The sequence below is a fragment of the Cygnus olor genome, chromosome 2 (genome assembly GCF_009769625.2).
Source record: "Cygnus olor isolate bCygOlo1 chromosome 2, bCygOlo1.pri.v2, whole genome shotgun sequence".
NCBI lineage: Eukaryota > Metazoa > Chordata > Aves > Anseriformes > Anatidae > Cygnus > Cygnus olor.
Genome location: NC_049170.1, coordinates 137,712,900 through 137,735,954, shown reverse-complemented (window position 1 = coordinate 137,735,954; position 23,055 = coordinate 137,712,900). Strand labels below are relative to the sequence as shown.

The following is a 23,055-nucleotide window of genomic DNA, read 5'->3' as shown; positions in this document are numbered from 1 at the left end:
CTGCGGCTGTGGGCAGGGCAGGGGAGGGGAGGGGAGGGTAAAGTGAAGTAAAGGCGGGGGGGCAGTAGGTGGTGGGTTGGTGAGGGAAGGCGCGAGGGTTAGCGGCAGCGATGGCTTGTCTGGTGAAGAAAATAATCAGCACCGCCAAGGCTCCCGCTGCGCTGGGTCCCTACAGGTGTGCCCCGGCTGAGGGTAGCGGGCTTTGCCCGAGGGGAGGCTGTGGGGAAGTTGGGAGGCTGTGGGGTGGTTTATGGGGAGGTTGGGAGGCTGGGGGGGGGCGTTAGGAGGAGGTTATGGGGTGGCTGGACCTGCCGCCGGGGGTGCTGGGGACGGCGGGGTCCCGGGACCCCCTAGGGGAGCGGTTCCGAAATGGCAGCGGGGGGCTTCAGCCCGCCCGCGGGGCTCCCTAAAATGTCCGCCCGGGAGGCACCGGGGGGAAACCGTGCAGAAATCGGCGAGAAGGGGAGAGAAGGGGTCAGTCCCCGCCGGAAACAGTCTGATTTGGGCAGAGCAGGGGGCAGCGAGCCCGGGAGGGTGGCTGCTGAGGGTGGCGACAGGGGCACGGCAGGCGGTGGAAGCGCTCCTCAAGCCAGAGGATACTGGTGGAAAACGGGCTGCTCTTCGGCTTTTTTCATGCCGAAATTCTTCATTACAACGGTTCTGGAATTAATTTAAAAAAAAAGAATCCCAAAAAAGGCTTGTCTTTGTTATTTAGATGTGAAAAATTGTTCCTGGAGACTTACGGCTAAGATACTGAGGGGTTTTTACCAGTGTTTTCTAAGAGTTCCTATTTATGCATTCAGGGCATGTTATGCTTTCTTTTCCCATTTAAACACAGGCTCCTCGGGTTTTAAAACTACTTGTAGCATCCTAATGCCTTCAAAAACATTATCTGTCTCTATTCCTGTGAAAATGAACGTCCTGAACTTCAAGCTGGATGTTCTCGATAAGAATTGTAAACTTAGAAAAGTACCGTGTGTAGAGGCAGAGAGAGTCCCATGACCTAAAGGTTAACTTCTGCAAACAACGAGCTGTTGGTGGACTGCAGCCAGGGGCTCGGCATCACTTGTACAGAGCACCTGGGACAGGGAAAGCAACAATTCTTCAGCTGCACACACACCAACTGGCTTAGCCTTTAATGTAGCCCTTGACTTCTGCTGTGCATTAACTGCACTCCTGCGTTTTGTGCTTGTTGGTAGTTCTTAACAAAATACTGCTTCTTATTATGCAGCCTGTTACTGGTATGACAGGGCTACCATCAATAAGTTTATCACTAACTTAGTTAATCGAGTTCCAGTAAACTTTTCAAAGTCCAGTGAGCAAAAAATTGCACAAGAAAAAACTGCTGTCTCTCTGCTCTGAGCGTGGTAACAGAGGAAGGAGGGCTTAACATGGAGGGAAGGTTTGGGGTGTATGGGCTGTGTTCCCGTCTCTGCTGCAGCCCTTCAGGGTGCTACTTCTACCATATTTTGTACCTCCTTTACCTCGTCCAACTTCCAGTAATTTCATTGATATATTTATACGCTTTAAAAGACGCAGCAGAGATATTCTTATATTAATCAACAACCCTTTGGGTAAAGAAAACCTGACTTTTTCCGGTTGTTGTCATTAAAGAGCATGTTTGTTGATGCCATCTCTCTGAGGGGTGTTCTCCTAAGGTCATAATGGCCATCTAGGAATGAATGCACATAAGCCTGAATGACTTGAGGCACATGCCTAAGTCTCTGCTGAATCATAAAGAGTAGCTATGATTGATCCTAGGTATAGGATACATCTGCACTTAACATTTGATTGTAGTTTGTGTGCTTGGAGTTTCTGTGAGCTTTTCTCATGCCTTTGATTGCAGTGGAAATGTACTCTTAAGTTGGTGAATTGTTACTGGTGTCAGTGAATAGGGGATTCCACTGCTAAGCGTACAAGGGAAAAGAAAGTCGAGGAGCAGAGGACTCAGTAAGGTTGCTGCTGATCTGGCAGTGGTATTGGAAGGCTTCAGCTTGCTTTTTTTTTTTCCCAATTATTCATGATTTGGGATTGTCCAAAGGTCAGTTAGGATAAATGTTTTGTGGTGTCATTTGCTTTATAATAAGCAGTATAAGACAATCTCTTTTTTTTTTTTTTTTTTTTCAGAGAGCTGATATCTCCTTGTTGTGTGGTTCTCCACACAGGAAACAGAAACACAAGCTTGTGGTCTGAGGGCCTGTTCCTCAAACAAAGCATGATATGCTAAGAAAGAAAACAGTTAAAGAAGAATCTGTGTTGTGCTCATATACACATTTCCTATCTAGACTGTGTCAGCTAGAAAAGTATTTCTTTTGCCAGTTTCTCTTCTTTAAATGGTATAATTTTGTCTCATCCCAGCTTAGGTGGTTGCTGATGTCAGAGAGAATAATCACCGTGTAAGATATTTTACTCCATCAGATAAATTACTGGCTTTTTTCCCTTAATGGAATTGTAGGAGAATGTGGGATGGGGGTAAAAACCCCTGTCCCACAGGGAAGATGGGAGTGATGGCATTGTTCAGAATGCCTAACTGTAATCACTTTACTGAGTCCCTAAACCAGGTTAGGCCCAGGTAAAGTCAGTGGATTGAGCAATTAAGAGAGGTCGTAAAAGCATTCTCTGAAAGTGTGGCTTTCTTTCTCCACTGACATAAAAGGGAAGCTAAGCTGCTAATTTAGGTAGTTCAGGGAGGTGCCTATCTCCAGTTTGTGTAACTTCAGAGGCTTGTTGAGCTGTTAGAACGATAAATTTTCTTGTGGAATGGGAAGAGATAAAAAAAAAAAAATGGTGTTGATGCATCGTAAACGTTTTGAGAAGACCCTTTCTTTAATTTCTTTACAAAATATTTTTAGCTGTCAGCTGAAGGGATGCAAACTATGTCTCTTGCATGATAGATGGTTTAAGTCTTTGTTTTAATCTCTTAGTTTTGTGGTAATTAAAGATGTTAATAATTGCTAACTCGACTTCATACCTGATGTTTACATAGAAATGGTTAGCAAATAGCTCGAATTCTGCAGTCTTCTGAGCTAAGCCAACAGGTCACTTGGGTTATTTGGTGTGGGGAGAGGGTTTGCTCTCGGGATGGAGATCCTCTGCCTCCCCCCGTCTATCTGCAGTGTGGAATATGTGCAACTGAGTTTAAGGTTGTGTTGCTGCACTCATCCCTTCCCGAGAACCAGGGTTTGTTACCTCAAAGACAGCTATGCTGTCTTCCACAGGTGGTTCAATCCCAGCTGAACCAAACACGCACAGATTGAATGTATGACTGTGTGTACAAACTTGTGCACGTATAACCCAGCTCATAAGCGCTGTGACACCAAGGGGCGTGGTTTAATGATGGGACTTGGTAAGTCAGACTTGATGATGTTGAAGATCTTTTCCAACCTAGGTGGTTCTATGTTAACCTATCTTTCCGAGATATTACAAATGACTGAAGAAAATGTGAAATGTGCTTACAAGGGAGTATTTTTGAATAGTTAAATATTTTTGGTAGGGAAACTTCCAACATAAAATGTCTCTTCTCCTTTTCAGCCAAGCAGTGCTTGTAGACCGGACCATGTACATTGCAGGACAGATTGGTATAGAGCCTTCCAGTGGGCAGCTTGTCTCTGGAGGTGCAAAGGAAGAAGCTAAGCAGGTAAGATGTGTTCTGGCAATAAACTTTTAATGGAGTTGGCTTGTGCTTTTTGAAATGTAGACTGATGAGAAATTGAAGAGTCCTAGAGAGCACATTTTACCTCACCTTGGAGGATGTGCAAGTAAGAAGTAATTTCATCCAATCCCTGTCATTTTTCTATCCAAACAACCTTGGAGGTCAAGGGAAGAATCTGTATTTCATGTAGGAAAGAATCAATGTTTTAAATGAAGATTTGACCCCAGTGGCTTTGAGTAGGGAGAAGATTTGTTCCCCCAGCAGCAAAGAAGCTGTGTGGATAGATAGGATGAGATTGAGCTGCATCCTACATTTGCATGTAATGAATGGATGGGGGTTTATTAGACGTTCCCTTTCATTAATTTACTTTTTAATCTATTTCTGTTTTTTTTCTTACCCACTGATGACTGTTGAAGGTTTGCTGGGTGAACTACAACATGAATGTAGCTAGGTTACAACTCATGTTTACATACTTACCTAAGTACGACCTTGCTCATACTTAAATATTTTTATCTCATTTCTCATTAGGCTCTAAAGAACATGGGAGAAATCTTGAAAGCTGCAGGCTGTGACTATGGCAATGGTAGGTGCTGTTACGATGGTGGCAAACAAGTGATTATTTTTACATCGATTTAAAAAAAAAAAAAGTGACCTCCTAAAATAGGATAAAGCTGTTTGCTAAATATGAGGTCGTTATCAATAGCTAGAGGGGGGAAAAAAATCAATGTGCAGTTTTTTATGTGATGGGTATCAAAGGGACACTGCCTCTCCCCCAAAGTTTCTGACCATAATACTAACTTTTTTAAATTCTAACTGAAGAAGCTCAGGTGTAGATAGAGCTGCAACAGACTACAGGCATTTTAAACATCCTAGACTTTACTTTAGGTGAAAGCAGGTCTATGTCTATGGTGTTCATATTCTAGGCACTTTCATTACCTTTTCTTTTGAAGCAAGCTCTAATAGTGGAGCCAAACCAGGATTAATATTGGCTTAGGCAGTCATGGGTAAAAAATTCTAGTGTAAACTGTATCTTCAGACATTTTATGGACTTTTTTGGCAGCAGATATTATATATGATATAACTTTTTGCCAACATTTGGCTTACAATAGCTTTCTTAAATCAACCTGCTTCATCAGTTCGGTGCTTTTTAGAATTGGGCTTATAATGAAATTTTAAAACAGATACTTTCAAAACAGGTCAGGAATATCTAATTCCTTAAAGTTTTATGTACTAGTTATTAAGATTTTTTTTAGGTGGTTCTGTAGGTGATAGTTCTAATGGTCAATATCTGTTTGGAAAACTTTTCAAAATGTTTATAATATTTGAGATAAATTCATGGAATAAAAGCAAGAAACTCAAAATAACTGTGGTTATATAATTTCTAGTTGTGAAGACTACTGTTTTGATGGCAGACATGAAGGACTTCAATGATATTAATGATATTTACAAACAATGTAAGTAGACTTTTTTGTTTGTTTTACCAGTATGGCTTATAGAACTAATTACACTCACTGTGTTTTAATGACTCAGATGATTTAATTCCACGTTCTTTGAGATTTCATTAGAAATACAACACTAAATTAAAGCAGTTTACTTGCAAACACCTGAACAAGTACAGCCAAATTTCATATGGACTCGTGTCGTACCATCCCACTAACTTTTCATATAAATATCAACCCTACAGGTTGATTTTTCTCCTTTTTTGCCTTGATAGATGCTGTGTTGTCCCTCATATAATTCTGCTGTAGGCAGCCTTAAAATGCTTACTTTCAGGTTGTGTATTTTTATTTCTTCAAAATCTGTATCTTTTAATAATTTCTGTGCTATTGTTACGGGACAAAGCTCACTTAAGAGGATGAGCCACCCTTCTGCACTTTGGAATACGAGAATAATGCTTGGTTAACCAAACTGAATGTAAACCGAAGTAGGTGATTCACGAGCCATGTTGTGCAGAAGAATTTGGGAGGCTATGCACATAAGTTCCTTATTTTTGTAGGTTTAGGTTTTAATTAGATAGTAACATCTGGTCCTGAATAAAGTCTCTTATTCATGAGCTATCAGTACAGTCTTCTGCATGTCAGGATGGAATTGTGTGTGTTTAAGTGGAGGAAAAACAGACCAGCTGGATACTTGGTTACTTGTTGGCAAACAGACCTCCTACCTGTTGTTCAGGAAAGCTGTTGTTGCTGTTCTTTGTGAGTTATTAACTTGCTTTGTTAGTGCAGGAGCATGGAAGTGCCATTTCTGAGCCTAGTGTTAACTCTCACTAGAAAAACTTGTATTTAATTATGCAAATTCAGCTCTTATATCTTGACTGATACCCTTTTTTTCCTTTTATTTTAATATGCTTGAGCTCTGGGCCTAATTGAGACTGGAGGAGTAGGTCAGGGCCTATTTTCTCTGCCTTCCTTTGATATGAGTAAGGTTTGCCCCCTGCTAACTTTATACAAATCTGGGATCCTTGCTCATGACTCCTGCCAGGGTCCTGTTTCTCCTCCTTGCTCTGTCTGTGAAAGAGCCCTCTCCCACTCTCCAGTCTTTGCACTGGCTGATCACCATTCTTTAATGTTTCTGTTTCAGCCAAGTTGGTGTCAAAACCATGCAGTGTCAGCAGAGTGCGAGTTATCTCTGTCCACTAGATCACAATTGTAGCTACCTTCCTGATGATGAATGGTAGCTTGCTGAGATACTAGAACAGTCAGTGATTTAATAAAAAAAAAAGTGGGGGAGAAGAAGGCTGGGACAGAAGATTATTTGTCTTGTCTTGTTGAGCCTGAAACCATTCCAGTGACTGCATTTTATACAGACGACTTAGAACTGTGTGGTTTATCAAGCAAAGTTAAATGATTTGTGGATGGTTTTGTTTCAATTACAGTTTTCAAGTCCAATTTCCCAGCCAGAGCAGCCTATCAAGTTGCTGCTTTGCCTAAAGTAAGTGTCACACTAAGTACCTGCTTCTGAAACATTATGACAACTTTTCTTATTCTGTAATAGGTTCAATTGTGATTATTTTATTGAATAAAATAGTTTTTGCTTTTAAGTATACTGGTCTTATTCCCCCATACAAGAGTTCTGAAAATGAGATACCTTGCTGTATAATGGAAGATGGCTACAACTGTAGAAATAAGGGTTTCTGGTATGTATGGAAGAGTAAAGTGAATTTTCAATGTTAACATTGACAGTGGTATTACTGATTTAGCAGAAATATAATCCCCTTCAAATGTCACTCTTTGTTCTTATCAGTCATGTTATATATCCAATTGCTTCGTAAAATAGATACTTCTAAATTCCTAATATGTTTCTTCATTGCTGTCTCACAGGGTGCCCGAGTTGAGATTGAAGCGATTGCCATTCAAGGACCCATCCAGGATGTTTCAGCCTCTCTATAAGTAAAGGCTGAGTATCCTACACCTAGGACAGGTGCTTTCTTCCGGATTGTGGCCTTGCAGTCTGTAAAATATAAGCTTACAGTGGCTTCTCTGTAGGTGAACCCTGAAACCCATGGAAGCACTGCTAAAATCCATTGAGCCTGATTGTAGAACAGGGGCCTTATGTTGTGATGGTGACGAGGTATGCAGATACTAAAGTACTCATTTTAGGTGAATGTATGACAGTTAACTGTGGGTGATCTGGACGTGGAAAACTAATGACTTGTAACAGTAGGTTTTTAGTAATTATTTAAAATAAGGAAAAAAGGTCAGAAGTGAGAAAACAGTAGAACACTTGAATTGGTTAACATATGTTTCACTCCCGTGTTTTGGAGAATTTTGTTGTATTCATTTCTAAACTATCTTAAATGCTTTCTTTACAGAATAGATTAGTGTTGGAATTTGCTCACATTTCTTTTCATAAAGAAGCGATTTCTTAGGAGGGTGAATATTCATTTCAGAAAGAAGAAAATTATGCTTCTCTGAAGTAATGTACTCATAGTTGTAAATCACCTGCAAATGAATCTGTACCTGCAACCTTTTTTCATAGTCTTTCTCATGCTAATTCAACTTTTACTATATTGTGGTGAGGAAAAAAAAGACATTCAAATTGTATGAGGGAAAATATCCTGTTTAATGACAATAAATGATAATTATATCTTTAAAAATGTGCTTGTCTTTTCTAGGAACAAACTTTTTTGTTTTCCTGATTATGCTTTCATGCTCCATTACAAAGAAAGTCCTGATTTTGCTTCTTCAATAAGAAATAATTCAAACCAAAAGAGTAGGTTTATTATCTGTCACCTAATAGCTAAGAATGAAAAATAATCCTTAAAGCTTTCAGCTACCATGGCATTACGGTTCTTGGCATTTCTCTTTGCTATTAAGAACAGAAGTAACTGCTTGGTGGGGTGTTTAAGCAATACTGAGAAATCATGCTGGTGATAGTAAGCTACCCTATCCCTCTGCATTCATCTTATATCTAAATCAGTAGAAATGGATACCGTGTTTTTACAGAACTAGTTTGAAAAGTAAGCTACCTCATAGTAGAGTTGATTCCCTGTCTTCCACCACAGCCATGTATCTAAACACAATATTGGTTTATTCAGGGTCAATGAATATACATTCGCTTTGCTATCTGAATTATCAAGCAGTAACCTTAGAAAAGTACCTGACTCTTCTGCATATAGACTTTCCACAAATAAAAGCTATTAGTCATGGTTCTGTTCTTTCTCTCTGCTTACTATCGTCTTGTATATTCTACATCTCTTAACTCAAGAAGCAATCTCACCTAAGAATAAACATGAACAGATGTATTCATGTTACTACCAGCTACTTCCTGATATGATTTTCTAAGAAACGGAGAGAAAATGTTGCTTCATTTTGTCAGTTAAGAATAATGTCATTGAATGGAGTTATATTATTTAAACGGATTCCCAATTTATGTTTGTTTCTTTGTTACAGCTTTGCTCACATATAATTACTTTAACTTTTTTGTAGCAGAACTATTTTCCCCAGCAGACTGCAATAGTGTTGGAATATTTAGTGTTAAGTAATAGCAAGAGTTATCCCTTATTACCTCTCACAACGTTCTTTACTATGATGCCTGCCTGCTTTACTTGTGCTATGCTGCCTCTCTGCCAATCTTAAACCTAACACTAGGTGGCAGTATGTATGTAGTTAGTTGTTTCTCTTATTTTATTTTTCCTGCTGCTGACTGGCACAAAGGGGTATGAATATACCACTACTTTCCCCAGTAAGGTATAGGCTGAGAGTGAAATGTAAGTGAAGCACCCCAAAAAATAAAAATGCGTGCTGGATGCAACTAGTAAGAGTCACTACACTATTTCCATTAAAAATGTTTGCATCAGTAAGTAAAATTCTGCAAACAGCCAGGAATTAAAATTCACTTTTAGCTCTAAGATCATTTAGCTTTTAACTGAAGTCCAGTTGCATGGCTTCTTGAGTGTCTCAGACCTAAATATGTATTCTTCAGGTACAAAAATTCTTGAATAACAGAGATAAACTCTTTTATTTACAACTGTAACAGCAGTTCTTAACATAAAATCAACTTTACACAGACATGTTTAAAACTTTTAATTTTTTTAAGTAGAATTATATTTCTTGATTCTATTTTTTAAACAAAAAGGCAAAGCCCCATAATTCTCCAATATGAAAAGCAAGTATTGTGGAAGTATCTCCTGTTTAGCAAAGTATAAAATATTTAAGAAATCTTGTTTAAACAGAGGGTTTTTTTGTTTGTTTTTGGACTGAGTTGCAAGCATGAAAAGTATGAAGTTGCCGTTCAGCCTGTGACATAGCAATTTCACTATTTAAAATTTGTTTCAATCACATGTAACTTTGGAGGGAAACAACAAAACCTAACAGGTCCTGTGTTCCATTCTGGTTCCATAAATGTAAAGCAATTCTTAATTTTGGTATTAGGTATTTCTTTTAGTCGTTTTTTTCCCTAATGATTATCTTGTCTACAGATTAAGCAACACAAAAATAAAGTTCAGTACATAATTTTAATAAAACTGTTCTCTGTTAAACCAGAGACTACTTTAAAGTCTAATTTTTAAAATTTAAACTGCGTTGATCTTTTGCTACAAGCACCTTGCTTTTGGCTGCAGTTTTTATCTAAGAGAAGTTATGCATTAAGTGAAAGAGCCAACCCTAGCAAGCCAGATTGCTGAGTATCTTCTGAGATCCTAACACTACACATGTTTGTCTGCATAGAGCCAATAGGGTCCAAAATTAACCTCCTCTAGGGCTGTGTGTTTTGGTAATTCAAACAGAATTCTTACCAGAACTTTCTTGTTAGCTTGAAAATTTTTTTACTTCAAGGGTCCTGTCCACCGCTCTCTGCAGCATGGGATAACTGCTAGCTTGGATGAAGTTAAGGACTGAAGATAGTCTAGATTTTGATAGACGTTTCTGGAAATGGGTTTTTATTTTGGTTATTAAAAATAAATAAATCTAAGGTACATTGTCATAGCTCTGGAGATATATCTTGTAAGGAGAGACATCAGAGTACATCTTCTTCTCAGCCTTTAAATGAGAAAGCTCCACAGACCAATTTCTACCCTTGGCAATCTCTGTGATACCTACAGGTTTGTGGAAGCAAACGACTGCCTGTATTTTGGCCCTTTATGCATGGTACATGCTTCGGTAGCTCACAGACCATGAATACTAGGCCCCTAGTCCCCAGTGGGACAGTGATTGTCGTCTTTCTTAAGGCAGAGAGGTTCAGCGTAAGTTTAGCATCCAAGTGCTGACTTTGTGGTAATTTATCCAATTAACATTTCACGTTTAGCACAATATCAAGCACATTTCATTTTATGGGAAGGTAAAATAGCTTTCATTTATTGTAATCACAAAATACGTAAGGACTGAAGATGACTGAGAAGGGCTGACCTTTTGAGCCATAACTGGTTCACGCTCCTTGTTTCCAATTAGCATTGCTTTTAATGACTTGAAAAAGTTGAACAGCGAGGTAAAGTTGTATATTGTCACCTATCTTCTTCGTAACAACAGTGGCAGCAAGAGTGGTTCTGAGGTGAGCGGGTTATCTTGACTCCCTTGTATTTTTATATTTTACTTCCAAGTGCCATTTCTGCTTTTGCTGTTAATGCTACTGGTCTCTGCCATGGAATTTCCATTGGTTTATGCTTTTAAATCATTCAATGTGATGGGTCATACTGCATCTCTTCATCTAACATGCAACTTGCAAGTAGTCAGCATGGCTGCCCCACCAATTTTTAGTTCCTCAGTTTGGAGCAGGTGTTTGCCAACACAGGTGCTGGTGGCTGAACCAAATTCTTGGCTTACAGGAGGAAAGCAGCCACTGGGACAGCTGAAGGTGAAAGAGCCTGGGCCACAGTTGTGTGTCCAGCCTCATCCTGTATCATGCCAGGGAGTCCTTATCCTATGCCCCTGCTCCTCAGCTCTCTAAAATGTATGGTAGGTCTCTGATGGCTTTTTGCCATCAAAAGATTTGGGGATGTGGACAAAAAGTTTGACTACCTCTGTTAGAATTTTTAATTTCCACTTTAATGTCAATAGATTTTCAATAGAACCAGCTGCTTGTTTTGTTTTGTTTTTTTTTTTATTACAGAAGACTAGTAAAAATAAAAAAAATAAAAACTGCAACATCCACCTACCAAAAATACTTTAAAAGAAAGTATGCATTTTGGTTTTAGAAGTTTATGCTGCTGCCTACAGAAAGGCAACCTTAACTGAAGTTGACAAGATAGCTGTAGATTGAAAAGATTGCTGATAAGCAGAAAACCTTAGACGCAGTGATGTAGCAAAGGAATATCAGCTAAAGTAAAAAAGCTGGTAGGCCAGGGTTGTCAATGAAGTTTATTTAATACAAACCACAGTCATCCGGAGTCAGATGTGCGTGTGCAGCTTAGGGGTGATTTCATAATTTGCTGCTGACGATAAAATATTTTGTGAAGTCCTTTTGTACAATACTAACATGTGCTTGCCCCTTTTAGATACTTGACCTTTTCTCCACTGTCTACTTCCATATGCCAGAGAGTCCTGTAAACACAGTCCCCAATAAAGATATATGGTCCCTTTGCAACATTGGCTGTCAGAGCAAATTTCTACTCCCTGTCAGATCCATGACATCAATTATATTCACCTTTTCCACAGGAAGTCTGGAGGATTTGTCATTCTGCTTCAGCTCCAAAATGATTACTTTGCATTTTGGAAAATAACGCAGTCCCTGAATGCATGTTTCTTCTGGAGGACAGCTCTACAGGGAAATTTAATAGATGACTTCTCCTTGGGGAACAGGCTTCTGTATGTCTCTAGTTAGAAATCTATTTTAGAAGCCGTAAGTGTATATTAGGAGCTACATGGCTAAAGATGGCTTATTAATCACCATGTGTGTTAACAACTGTGAATTTATATTTTAAGTGTGCCAGAATTTAAAAGACTAAAACATCCTACTCCTAGTTTAAAATGCCTTTTTTTCTTCCAGTTACGCAGAAGTTATTACATATATTGTACTACTAGCCTTTCCATAGATGTGTTTAAAATTGGAGAGTTAGGAAAAGACACCTACTTGCCTCCTGGACATTGTACCCTGTCTGTCTTCCATTTTCTGAAAAACTAGCCTCTGCACTTAGTAAATGGGCAATTTGGGGTTTCCAGTCCTCTATGTGCTGTACACTTTAGCAGCTCCATAAACTGGTAGTCCAGGCACTCAGAGAAATTGCCTGCATGTACAAGAGTTCTCAGGACCAGGACTTCCATTTCTTTCTACTTACACTACTATTAAAAAAAAAAAATGCTACACTATATCCTTTATCCTATATAATGCTGGTTGAAGGCTTCAAAGAATTAAAGTTGGTTATATGAACCTGGATATATTCTTAATTGAAAACTGAATTATTATACTACTGTCAGAAAATTATTCCACTGTGCTAACAGTGTACAGAAGGCACTCTGTGGCAGGGAGGTGAGAGTTCAGGTATTCCAAATACTTGAAGTCTTGGCAGCTTGACTTCAAAAATATATATATTATATAAAAGTTTTTCTGATGTCTCTTATTCATGTATGTGGTTCATTCTATAAAAGCTCTATTTTCCCAACTTAACAAGATTAAAAAATGTTCATGTGGACAGAAGATCTGGCCCACGAAGAGGATGTTCATACAGACATAGCTTCTATTCCTTGTTATTAGCTGTTTCTGAAACACATGGAAAAGAAAAATAATGTAATAATTACTTTAGAATAGAACTTGATATTTAACATATCCTACAGGAATTCTGTATGCAAGTGCCCTGGAAGTCCCACAGCATGAAGGGCTATCTGCTCTTCTCCAAAATCTGTAAGGATGTGCGGACTGGAAACAGCCACAAGCAGCTGCTGGCTCTGCTTCCTCTTCCCCCATCCTGTTCATACAGTCTTCCTCTTTTAGGCATTAATGTCATTTATGTGAAATCCAGTTATGCTGGGATGATTTTATGCTCCTTCCCACCCTGCTGCCTTTTCTCTTAACAATTTTTGAAATCACTAGAAAGTTTCGGTCATACTAGACAGAAGCAGAGATCTCACAGACATTAAACTTAAAGCAGTCTTGTAAGAACAAGAGGCAACGGGCACAAATTCAAATATGAGAGATTATATTTAAACATAAGAACAAGTTTTTCTTACAAAGACCCTGCAAGGATAGGATGGGAACATGGGACTTGGGGTTCTTGTAATGGAAGGTGGTACTGCCACGAGGCTGGGGAGAGAACACAGGGAAGGTGGAGTTTTGCAGGGAAATGCAGGTGACAGGAGAGAAGGGTCCAGCTGCAACAGAGAGGCTGACAATTTGTATGAATATTGCAAATCCTTTTAGTGGTTTTGAACTCAACGTTCACATAGTGTCACTGAGCATTTCTTTGTTCAGTGAGGAGCCTCGACTACTTTTAGAGCACTGTTTATTTTGTGCTGTGATCAACTCATATCCTTTCATTTATCTCCTCTCAGAGACAAGACTTTGAAGGCTTTTGATCTCTCTGAGAGCAAGAATTTTTCCATTCCCTTCAGCAAACTTGCTTCTCTGCCCAGAACCTTGTTTTAGTCCTTCAATATCCTTTCAAGATGGAAGAATTGCTCCTTTACGTAACAGCATCCCAAATTTAAATGCTCACTGTTCCATTCTTAACAGTGCTTGCTTTGCTCGCTCACAGCTGTTCACTGAGCTGTCTGCACCAGTATGCTCCTATCCTCTGAAATGTGTTAGAGAGAGAGGAGCAGGGCTGCTCTTTCTGCTTCTCTAGAAATGTTGGGGGCAGGTAAATGCAGAAAGGGAGTATTTCATCAAAGCTGTAATCATCATGATGAATTCATGATGAAATCACTTACTCTTCAGAAGCAGGATTCTGTTGTGGTTTTGTTTCTTTCTTTCTTTTTTTTCCTAAGGTTTCCTAGAAGCAAATAAGTGCTTTGCTGAACTCGCAGCACAGAAAGATAATTCTGTCCCTTTGCAAAAGTTTAGGGGTAAGATACTGAAAACCATTCAAGTGAATAAACTTCTCCAGACTTCACAGGCAAAGCTATATGGCATAAAATCGAAGATCAAGAACATAGATCAAGAACATAGATCAAGAACACAGATCAAGAACTGCAAGAACATAGCTGCAAACAGCCCAAAATAGCTTTTTTTCCTACAGGCCAGCTTTAAAATGTAACAACATACAAGTGATAAACTTTTAAATGCATGAGAAGTAACAAGTAGGTGAGTGCACTTTTTTAGTCACTGCATATCTAATTCTACTTGAATAATCAGAAGGTCATAAAGGCACACATGCCTGGGCCAGCAAACTAGTGATCTTCCAGGCTGCGATGTTCATGCTGAAAACTGTTTTCCTGAATCCTGTAGCAGGTGGAATATGCTGGGTTGCTGCAGTTAGCACAACTGCTGCAGGTATTTGGGTCTTCCCACTTGGAGAAGAACCTGTCTTTCTCCACCAGCCACAGAAGTTGGCCTGCAAAGCCCTTTCAAATGCACATTCCTGGACCTGCCTAGCAAGACTTCTGAGTGTAGGGTCCTCAGTGAATATTGAGGAAGAAGAAATAACTTTTGCTGAAAGACTGTGATGACGGAAATGTGAACATAATTTCTAAGTCTGATGGAAGGTTAGTCCTGTTCCCTCACCTTCTTCTCTTAGCTGGTGTTATAATCCACCAAAGGCAATTTATTTGCCTGGTGTTTTTTCCTTCCCACCATGTGACTGCGTTTGCTGTGCAACGTGCTTTCACCCCAGTGCTACACTGCTGATTTCAGCCGGTAATGAGAACAAAGGGATCTTAAATGAATGTCCAGCACAGGATGGAAATCACACAATGGTGTTAAGGCATCAACCCATAAAAACAAGTTTGGCAAATAATAATGAGCAGAGTCATTATTTTAACATTGGTTTCTGTTTTCTAAGACTGCATGTTACAGTCTAGCATTCTTTCCAAACAGGGACAATGTATCTCTGGTAAGACTCACATGTTATAAAAAGATGGCCCATGAAAAAAGTGGCATCTTTAGCAAAAAGCAAAAACATCTCTTAACATGGATAAAAATATCTATGACTCTCCTTCTTTCTTGTATTAAACTGCAAAAAGCAGAAGCTGTACCCCGGGATGGAGGTGACAAGATGTGTTCACTGAGGACATCAGAGCTTTTCTGTCTCCTAAACAATAACCCATGCAGTCCTTCCCTCCTCTGTCAACATACCTATCTCTGTTGCTGCTGCACCATCCACAGCTTCTCCTGTTTCTTCTTCTTTTGTTTCAGGCCCTCCACTTACTATCTCACTGAGCAGCTCAGTTTCCACCTGTTCTCCCATCTCACCTGGGAACAGTAACCATGGAGATCAAATTAGGATCCACTGAAAAAGCACCACGGGCCCCAGCTCCTTCCTGCAAACCTGATTTTGCTCTGTCAGCTCTCCAGTGCCCTTTACAGGGGCACTGTGTGGAGGTATCATCTGAATGGATCAACCAGGATGCTCCCTATCGTTTTCCATCATCCAGGTACACGCATCCCTCATGCCTGTGAAATCCTCCTGACACTTTCATAAAATGCCATTGACACTCTATTCAATATACATCATAAGCGCAATCTCTGTTCACATTATTTTTCCTAGGTAATGGAATTTTTTTTTACATGTGTGCAGTTTTATTTGCAATTGGAACAAAACATTAACGTGCCATTCTGGCTGAAACTGTGCAGCAGGGAAGCTACTACATAATTAATCTACTCACATAACTAGTAAAGGAAAACAAAAGTCCTTATGCACCACAGCATAAAAAAGAAGAGTCCATTCTTCATCACATACCTCATGGGAAGAAAATGCATGCAAGTTAAGACACTGGAATATTACTTCTACCTTGGTACAAAAATGAGAGGAAAACTCTTTTCCCCAAAAACATTGCTTGCTCGCCCTTCAAGCAGCATGGATAGCTTGGTGGCCAAAACCCAGTAACTGATCCTCAGGCAAACGTCCAGTTGCAAGCATGCTTTCATGTACAGTAGGTCCTACTACACCATTCAGGGGGTGCTGTTCTGTCCCCAGTGCTACACCACAAAGCTTATAGATGGTGATAAACGACACTGGAGTTTTCAGCCAGGTGCAACTAAGTGTTTTGCAGGTGAGTCATTTACTGCTTGTATAAAACAAGACTTTATTCCAAGTGATAGATCTCCATTTGATATAGAAGAAAACATCAAAATTCTTTTACAAAGAGACATGGGAGAGGACAAGCCAATACCCATCCTCAGCTACTGGGATGCAGAGTCAGATTTATGTACCCAGTTCACGCACGTGCACAGCAAAGCCATGGAGTTAAGAGGCAGTGCATGCGATGGGCTCTGGGCTTCCCATAGAGCAGTCCTTCTGCATTTTGGACTTCTTCAGGGCAAATGTGGAGTGAGGAAGGTTGCTGATACTATGTTTCCCTGGAGAGAAATACCTCTCATGTGCTTCACCTGCATATTCCCTGAAGAACTGCTCCCCAAGGAAGTATCCAATTCCTCACTGAGCTGCTTTGTACCATTTAGGAGAAAGCTGACTCCTCCTGTGAGGTGTTCACCTTCTGCATGTGCAGTAAGAGGCACATGTCCTGGGGGCATTAACCCAAAGTAGAGTACAGCCTGCAATCTCTGGCAATGGACATACCTTCTGCTAAAGGTCCCTCTGACAGCTGCCTGGTGCAGTGGAGATCCCTTCTGCCTCGGGCACGCAGCCTTCGTCCCAAGCTAGTCATCTCCAAGGATCTTTGGAAAGCCCAGCCCCATGTCCCTCCAATTCTGTCTCTATTCTGCTTGCTTATTAGCTTGTTTAGGACAGACTGGATATGCCAAGGGTGCATCTAAGAACTGCTTTTTCCTCTACAGATAGACGTCCAGCCCCCAACCTCATGTGCGCAGGGACGTTTATAGTTAACACAGGTAACCAAGGAATAGAGCCTTTGGGCTCTGCAAATATGAAGCATTGTGTCTGAGCTACACAGAAACACAACGTTTAAACGAGGGATATGGTGGGGCATCTTACCCGCTAAGAACACAAAGGGTGTGAAATGAAATAGCAGAGTTAATGACTGGAAATGCTGATTGGATTTATTACAGCTTGGACTTGCGAGTCTGAGGCTTCCCCACCCATGCCTTATTATGCTCTACATTGTACAGACTCTGTGGGCCAAATTCTGACTCCAGAAGCTCACATGAGGCTCTCCCTAAACTCAAAGGGACTCCCCGACATGTCTCTGGAGGCAGAATTTGGCCTCCCGAATTTACAAAAGCACAAATATTACCCTCAATGAAGTGGTCCTCTTCAGTAACATGCACTTTGTTGAGGATTTCCACTACAGAGCTGTCACTGCCCTCTACCAGCCCACTGTCCTCTGCTGGGCCTGGTGGCGGTGACCCAGCATCTTCTCCCGGCGCCGGTGGTGGTGAAGGCTCTGTGGTCTCCTCTCGCCACGCAGACGGCAGCTCAGAGCTCTCCTCCGACCCCGCAGGCAGCGGCTCCTTGCCCTCCGGCTCCTCCCTGTCCCTGACCGAACCGATCTTCTCCTCCTCGGCTGGGCTCACAGCCGCAGCTTCGTCCCCTGGCAGGCGCTCACCCGGGTTGGTCTCCTCAGAGGCAAGACTCACCTCCTCCGCCGGGCCCAGCTGGGTTTGGTCAGCTATGGTCTCGTAGTCGTCTGCAGTTGGGGTGTTCTCACCTGGTGATGCTGTCAGTCACGGCAAGGAAAAGAAAGAGAGTTACAGATAACGGATGAGTGGCCATTTAGGTTAGATGAGGACTAGAGTCATTGGGGACTGGGCCGCACAAGCACTACCTGTCAAAGAGCTCACACCTACAGACAATACTTGCTCACCAGGGCTGCTGCTCCTGCAGGATGGCTCTGTTTGTTTGTTTGTTTTTTAATATTAAGCTACCATTCGTATTCCTTTGTCCAACAAACCATTCAACGACAGGAAGGCTCACCTCAATAAAACTTCCGCTCCCTTCATCTCTCATCAACTCACTTAAAGAAATGGGCCTTTCTGGCAGACAGAATTTATGAACAAAGACATGGCGAAATTACTCTGACAGGTATTTAATGATAAGAGTTGAAGCCTCAAATTGAGCTATACCTACCTATCAGACTGATTTAATCCCTTTCTGACTAAATTCAGTTTGACACAAGCTTGTACTTAACCTTGTCAGAAGGAATGTCAGGATGGAAACACTGGGAGGTCATGCACAAAATTTGTTTATGTAATAATTACAAGATCTGGATGAGTTGCATTTTCTGGGAAAATTATTATCGTAGTATCAACGACTGAGCAGAACTGTATGATTTTTCATATACACAGGTGAAAACAGTGGAAAAAAAAGTAATACATCTCACTCTTGAAAAGGCTGCTTGAATACTGTTGTTTTTAAGATAAATTCACCGTTCTTTTGAGGCATTCAGGCAAAACAGGTCCACAGGGAGCACCATCCAGTTAGTGTGTGCCTGTAGACACAGAGGAGGACGGCTGAGCCAGGGGAAGGGCAAGAACAGGGAACCTGAAGTGTCGAGATAGACAGGAAGCAACTTTGTCCATGGGACATGTAAAATTTCATTTTACATGGGAACTGTAAAACCATCCAAGGGTTCATATCCTGGGAGGTTCAGCCTGAAAAAAATATGGAAAGGAACCAGGCCTCATGCTGGGCAGTGGCCAGCAGACATTTCAGGTGCTTTGCTTTCTCAGCAGCCTCCTGAGCTCAGATGAGGCATTTGGCTTCACATGGGACATGCAGGTGATTCAAGGCCCCCCAAAATTCACAGCCAGTGCTGTGAGCAAGCAGCTACCCAGCACCACTGGCGGGACATGTAGCAGGGAGCAAGTTCACTAACAGCAGCTCCAGCTGGGTCTGGGCATCCCCCTCCGCTCAAAATTCAGGGCCTCACAGCCTGTCAGGGAGACGTGACTTCGGATACCCTTTTCTGACCATTCGGCACCTACAGCAGCAGTCAGAGGGGAGCAGGCACTGAGCTGCTTTTGTGGTCTTAGTCCTCATTACTGGCAATGTAATTAATCTGTGTGCCAGCTGGGTGTCAGCAAGGCTAACAGCCACAGGGTAAAACCCCAGGTCTTCAATGCATTTGTTGGAAATGTTATTAGGGTATTGCCATGAGTTTTATTATGGTCTGCTTATAGTATTGCATGGGGATTATGCATGTTACGGCATGATCAGGCAATAGCTAAACCTGTCAGCTTAACTCCTCCGTGTGATTTTTTCCACCTGGTAATGTTTTAAAAACAAAATGTGAAAATTCTAAGAATTTGAGGTTGTGGTTTAAAGAAAGGAGTAGACAGGGTTTTCAACACCTCTTAAAGGCACGAGAAGCACACAAAGTCAATGAAAGGCCCGTTTACACACCTCAGATTTGTGGCTATGTAGAGGTACGGTTATGTATAACACAACACAAAGAAAAGGAGGTAGGATGAGCTGCATAAGTCTCTGTCTCGTAAGTCAACCTGTCTCTGTGGGTGGAGGGTTTCACAAAGCACATTGCTGCTCTTTTTAAGCCTGCTACAAGTAATTTCATCAAATGACACAGCTCTTGTGATACAAGATACAGCAAATGTGTTACCCCGTTTACCTTCTCAAGATCTCTATCACACCTTATCAGCCAGGTACTCCTTTCCCTAACATGAAAGTCAATGTGGAATCACTTTCTGCAAACAGATAGCTAGTCAAAGTAACGGTAAATAAATCTTAGACTTGGCAAGAGCCTGTGCACAGTGTTTCACAAGAAAGGCTCTTTCTGTGCACAGAGTTCTGGTGATTTCAGGCTTATGGCCCATATTTCCCAAAGGGATCAGTGGGAGCACAAGTGTCCATCCACTGTTCAAGTCCTGATAGCTTCTGGCTTCCCAGCACCTTGTAAGAGTCACATACCTTGAAGAGTCTCACCTTGGTTACCCTAAGCAGTGACTACCTATGCCAACAGACAAGAGGTTTGATCTTTTCACGTGTTATTTTTTATCCCTTTAGACACTTCTCATGCCTTCATCTTGCTTAGTACAGGTGGACAGGTAGCATAGAAAACCCACAGGCAGAAATAAATGAGACTTGAAAACTCGCTGTTTCTACCAGTAACAGAAACTTAACTCCACAAAGCCAGTAAAAATTACTGGCAATTTCCTGCAGCTCCTATAAACATCAGCTGGTCCTCTCTTCATCAAGATATTTTTTATAAATTGGATTATAAAATACTCCCATGCAATGTGAGACTTGCACTGCTGGGAAGCCTTGAAGCATTCTTTTGCTCTCAATTAAATGCAAAGAATTCTCTAATACGGAAAAAATGAACCTCCTGGTAATCTGTTCAATACCTTCATCTGCAACAAGAATGAAAATTGTGTGGCAGTCAACATTCTTAGGATGCCTTATTGTTTGTTTTTTTGTTTTGTTTTTAATAAACTATAGTTTTTCTTTTGTCCATTATTTATATTTTTTATTTTCCCTGCTGTAGACAATTTCAGCTGGAGGAGCAGTGAAAAGCACATTGAATTTAAGTGGACCACAGGTACAATACTTTTACCTTTGCCTTCTTTCTTTCCTTTTGAAAGAGCCTCAAATTTTTCTGAGTTATACATCAATAGAATGAAATTAAATACATTTTTTCCATTGGCACATTTAGAGAAGTTTATTTCAAATTCTCGTCTCCCACTAAATTAAATCAGAAAACAACTAACATATCTGGCTGGTAAGAGTCCAATTAATCGAAGTATTTCAGATGCAATTGCAATTAATTATATGTTATCATGACATTAGCTTATGTACTCAGGACTTTAAATAATTACACTAACATGAAAAAGACTTTAGACAGAATTCCTGAGATACTCAGAACAAATAACTTCAGTTGTTTCCCTGAGCCCTTCAGCATTCCTGCACAAAGCGTTAATATCATTCAGCTAGAGGACAAAAAGGCAGAGGAATTTGGTACATTGACCAGGCGAACAAGACAGCAGGTACAATATGAAGAGACTTCTGCTGATATTTTCCATGAGGCTGCCTGTATGCTGTCTCTATAGTGGCACACACAGCACTCACCCCATACAACCTGCTAGCACCCCTGCAATCACTACAAGCCATAACACTGCGAGGCAAGAAACAGAAAATAAATACACAAGGAAAACTTGGATACTGCAGCCAGAATAACAGCAACAGAAGGATAAACTCGAGAATACAGGAAAGAAACGCAGCGAAATGAAAAGCAAACAACCTCTATGTGTCTATCTTCAGGACGTACCCTTTCAGAGAGCTCGGTATCGCTATCTGCAGTGACTGGGTTCTTCCAGTGAGAGCTCCCCAGCCCCTTTATTATTATAAGGCTGGGGGGAGAGATCCCAAACATGGGATTTGCGAGGGACTACGGAATTTTTGTAAGGTGTTATGGAAAACCCGAGGGGCTCTTGGCTCCCCGCGGGGAGCCAAGAGTCCCTCGGGTTTTCCACAGCACCTGTGGGAAACGGTGAGCATCCCATGCCCCAGAGACCAATATCCCCATGCCCCTTGCCCCTATTGCCCCCCACCTTCCCCCCCAGCCCAGCTCACCCCGCAGAGGCTCCCCGGTGCCAGGGGGGTGCTCCTGGGGCCGGCTGCGGGCGCTGCTGGAGCAGCCCATGGCGCTGGAGCCTCTTCCCAGCTCCAAGGGGGCGGGCGGTGCTGGGGCTGGGTGCTGGGGCGGGGGGGGGGGGGACAGGGCGAGGAGGGGCTGAAATTGCCGCTGGGCAGAGCAGGGAGATGGAGCCGGGGGGGTGAGGAGGTCGCTGGGACTTGCGGGCTTGCAGCAGTACTTCTGCAGGCTGTGGCTGAAATGCCGGGGATAGCAGAGAGGTTTAAGCGCAGGGGTTCCTTCTCTTAGCGATTTTTCCTGAGTGACAGCAGCTGGAGGTCTGCTGGATTTAATCCTGTGTCTGTAAAACTTGCTAGCGCACTTTGAGCCGGGCTAGCAAATCCATATGGGGACCCATCTGCCAGGTAGGAGGGTCCAGGGTCTTGGCAGGGATATCAGACAGACTTAGAGACCGTGCTGATGTAGGAGAGATCCATAAATTGCAGATCCCAGAGTGGCTGAGGCTGGCAGGGCCCTCTGGAGGCCACCCGGTGCCACCTGTGCCCAAGCAGGGACACCCAGAGCAGGGTGCCCAGCACCACGTCCAGGCGGCTTCTGAAGGGCTCCAAGGAGGAGACCCCACAGCCTCTGGGCAGCCTGTGCCAGGGCTCCGTCACCCGCACAGCACAGAAGTGCTCCTGGTGCTCAGGGGGAGCCTCCTGGGGGCCAGTTTGTGCCCAGGGCCTCCTGTCCTGGCACTGGGCACCACTGCACACAGCCTGGATCCGTCCTCCCTGCACCCTCCCCTCAGGGATTTACAGACAGTGATGAGATCCCCCTGGTGTGGGGTGAGAATCACAGAACAGACCAGGTGGAAGGGACCTGAAGGATCGTCAGGTTCAGGCTTCCCCAGGAAAAGGGAACCTAGGTGAGATTACCTGGCACCTCCAGTGATGGGGATTCGACCACGTCCCCGGGGAAGCTGTTCCAGTGACTGTTCTCTCTGTAACAGAATTTATTTTTTGGCTCACTTTCCCAAGAGCCCTTCAGTCCCGACCAACTGGTGAGGAGCAGCAGGACTGGGCTACCCACACTTGGCATTCGCTAATTTAACTCGTTCTGGAGCTCACTAGCTGTTCATAATTTTGAATATTTTGGACAAGATTCCTACTCCAACTAGTAAATTTATATCTAAAATTTCTGATCCCTGAAACTATATACCCACAGCCTGGGACTTACCATATTACAGTAGACTTTTCAAAACGTGATATTAATAATGAGGTTTCTTTTTTAAACTATGACTCCTTTTCTCAACTCTTTGGCTATTCTTTACAGAAAGAACAATACGGACCAGGCAATAAAATATCCTAG

General features: G+C 41.9%; 2 protein-coding genes across 4 annotated transcripts; one reads left to right on the top strand and one right to left on the bottom strand.

The window, feature by feature from the left end:
* The first annotated feature begins 6 nt into the window (after positions 1 to 6).
* On the top strand, positions 7 to 7,741 carry RIDA (reactive intermediate imine deaminase A homolog). Its single transcript, XM_040546622.1, has 6 exons — positions 7 to 175; positions 3,532 to 3,637; positions 4,181 to 4,235; positions 5,038 to 5,106; positions 6,528 to 6,583; positions 6,973 to 7,741. Exons 1-6 carry the CDS (start codon positions 111 to 113, stop codon positions 7,039 to 7,041), a joined length of 420 nt encoding a protein of 139 aa, XP_040402556.1. The 5' UTR covers positions 7 to 110; the 3' UTR covers positions 7,042 to 7,741.
* A 3,428-nt stretch (positions 7,742 to 11,169) lies between these two features.
* ERICH5 (glutamate rich 5) lies at positions 11,170 to 21,789 on the bottom strand. Of its 3 annotated transcripts, XM_040546620.1 has the most exons (4): positions 21,684 to 21,789; positions 17,392 to 17,814; positions 15,314 to 15,430; positions 11,170 to 12,784 (listed from the first exon to the last, which is right to left on the bottom strand). In XM_040546620.1, exons 1-4 carry the CDS (start codon positions 21,751 to 21,753, stop codon positions 12,762 to 12,764), a joined length of 633 nt encoding a protein of 210 aa, XP_040402554.1. In that variant the 5' UTR covers positions 21,754 to 21,789; the 3' UTR covers positions 11,170 to 12,761. The 3 variants fall into 3 exon arrangements, with proteins under 3 accessions (XP_040402554.1, XP_040402555.1, XP_040402553.1); XM_040546621.1 differs by lacking the exon at positions 15,314 to 15,430; XM_040546619.1 differs by lacking the exons at positions 11,170 to 12,784; positions 15,314 to 15,430 and having other exon boundaries at positions 15,475 to 17,814.
* Positions 21,790 to 23,055: the final 1,266 nt, after the last annotated feature.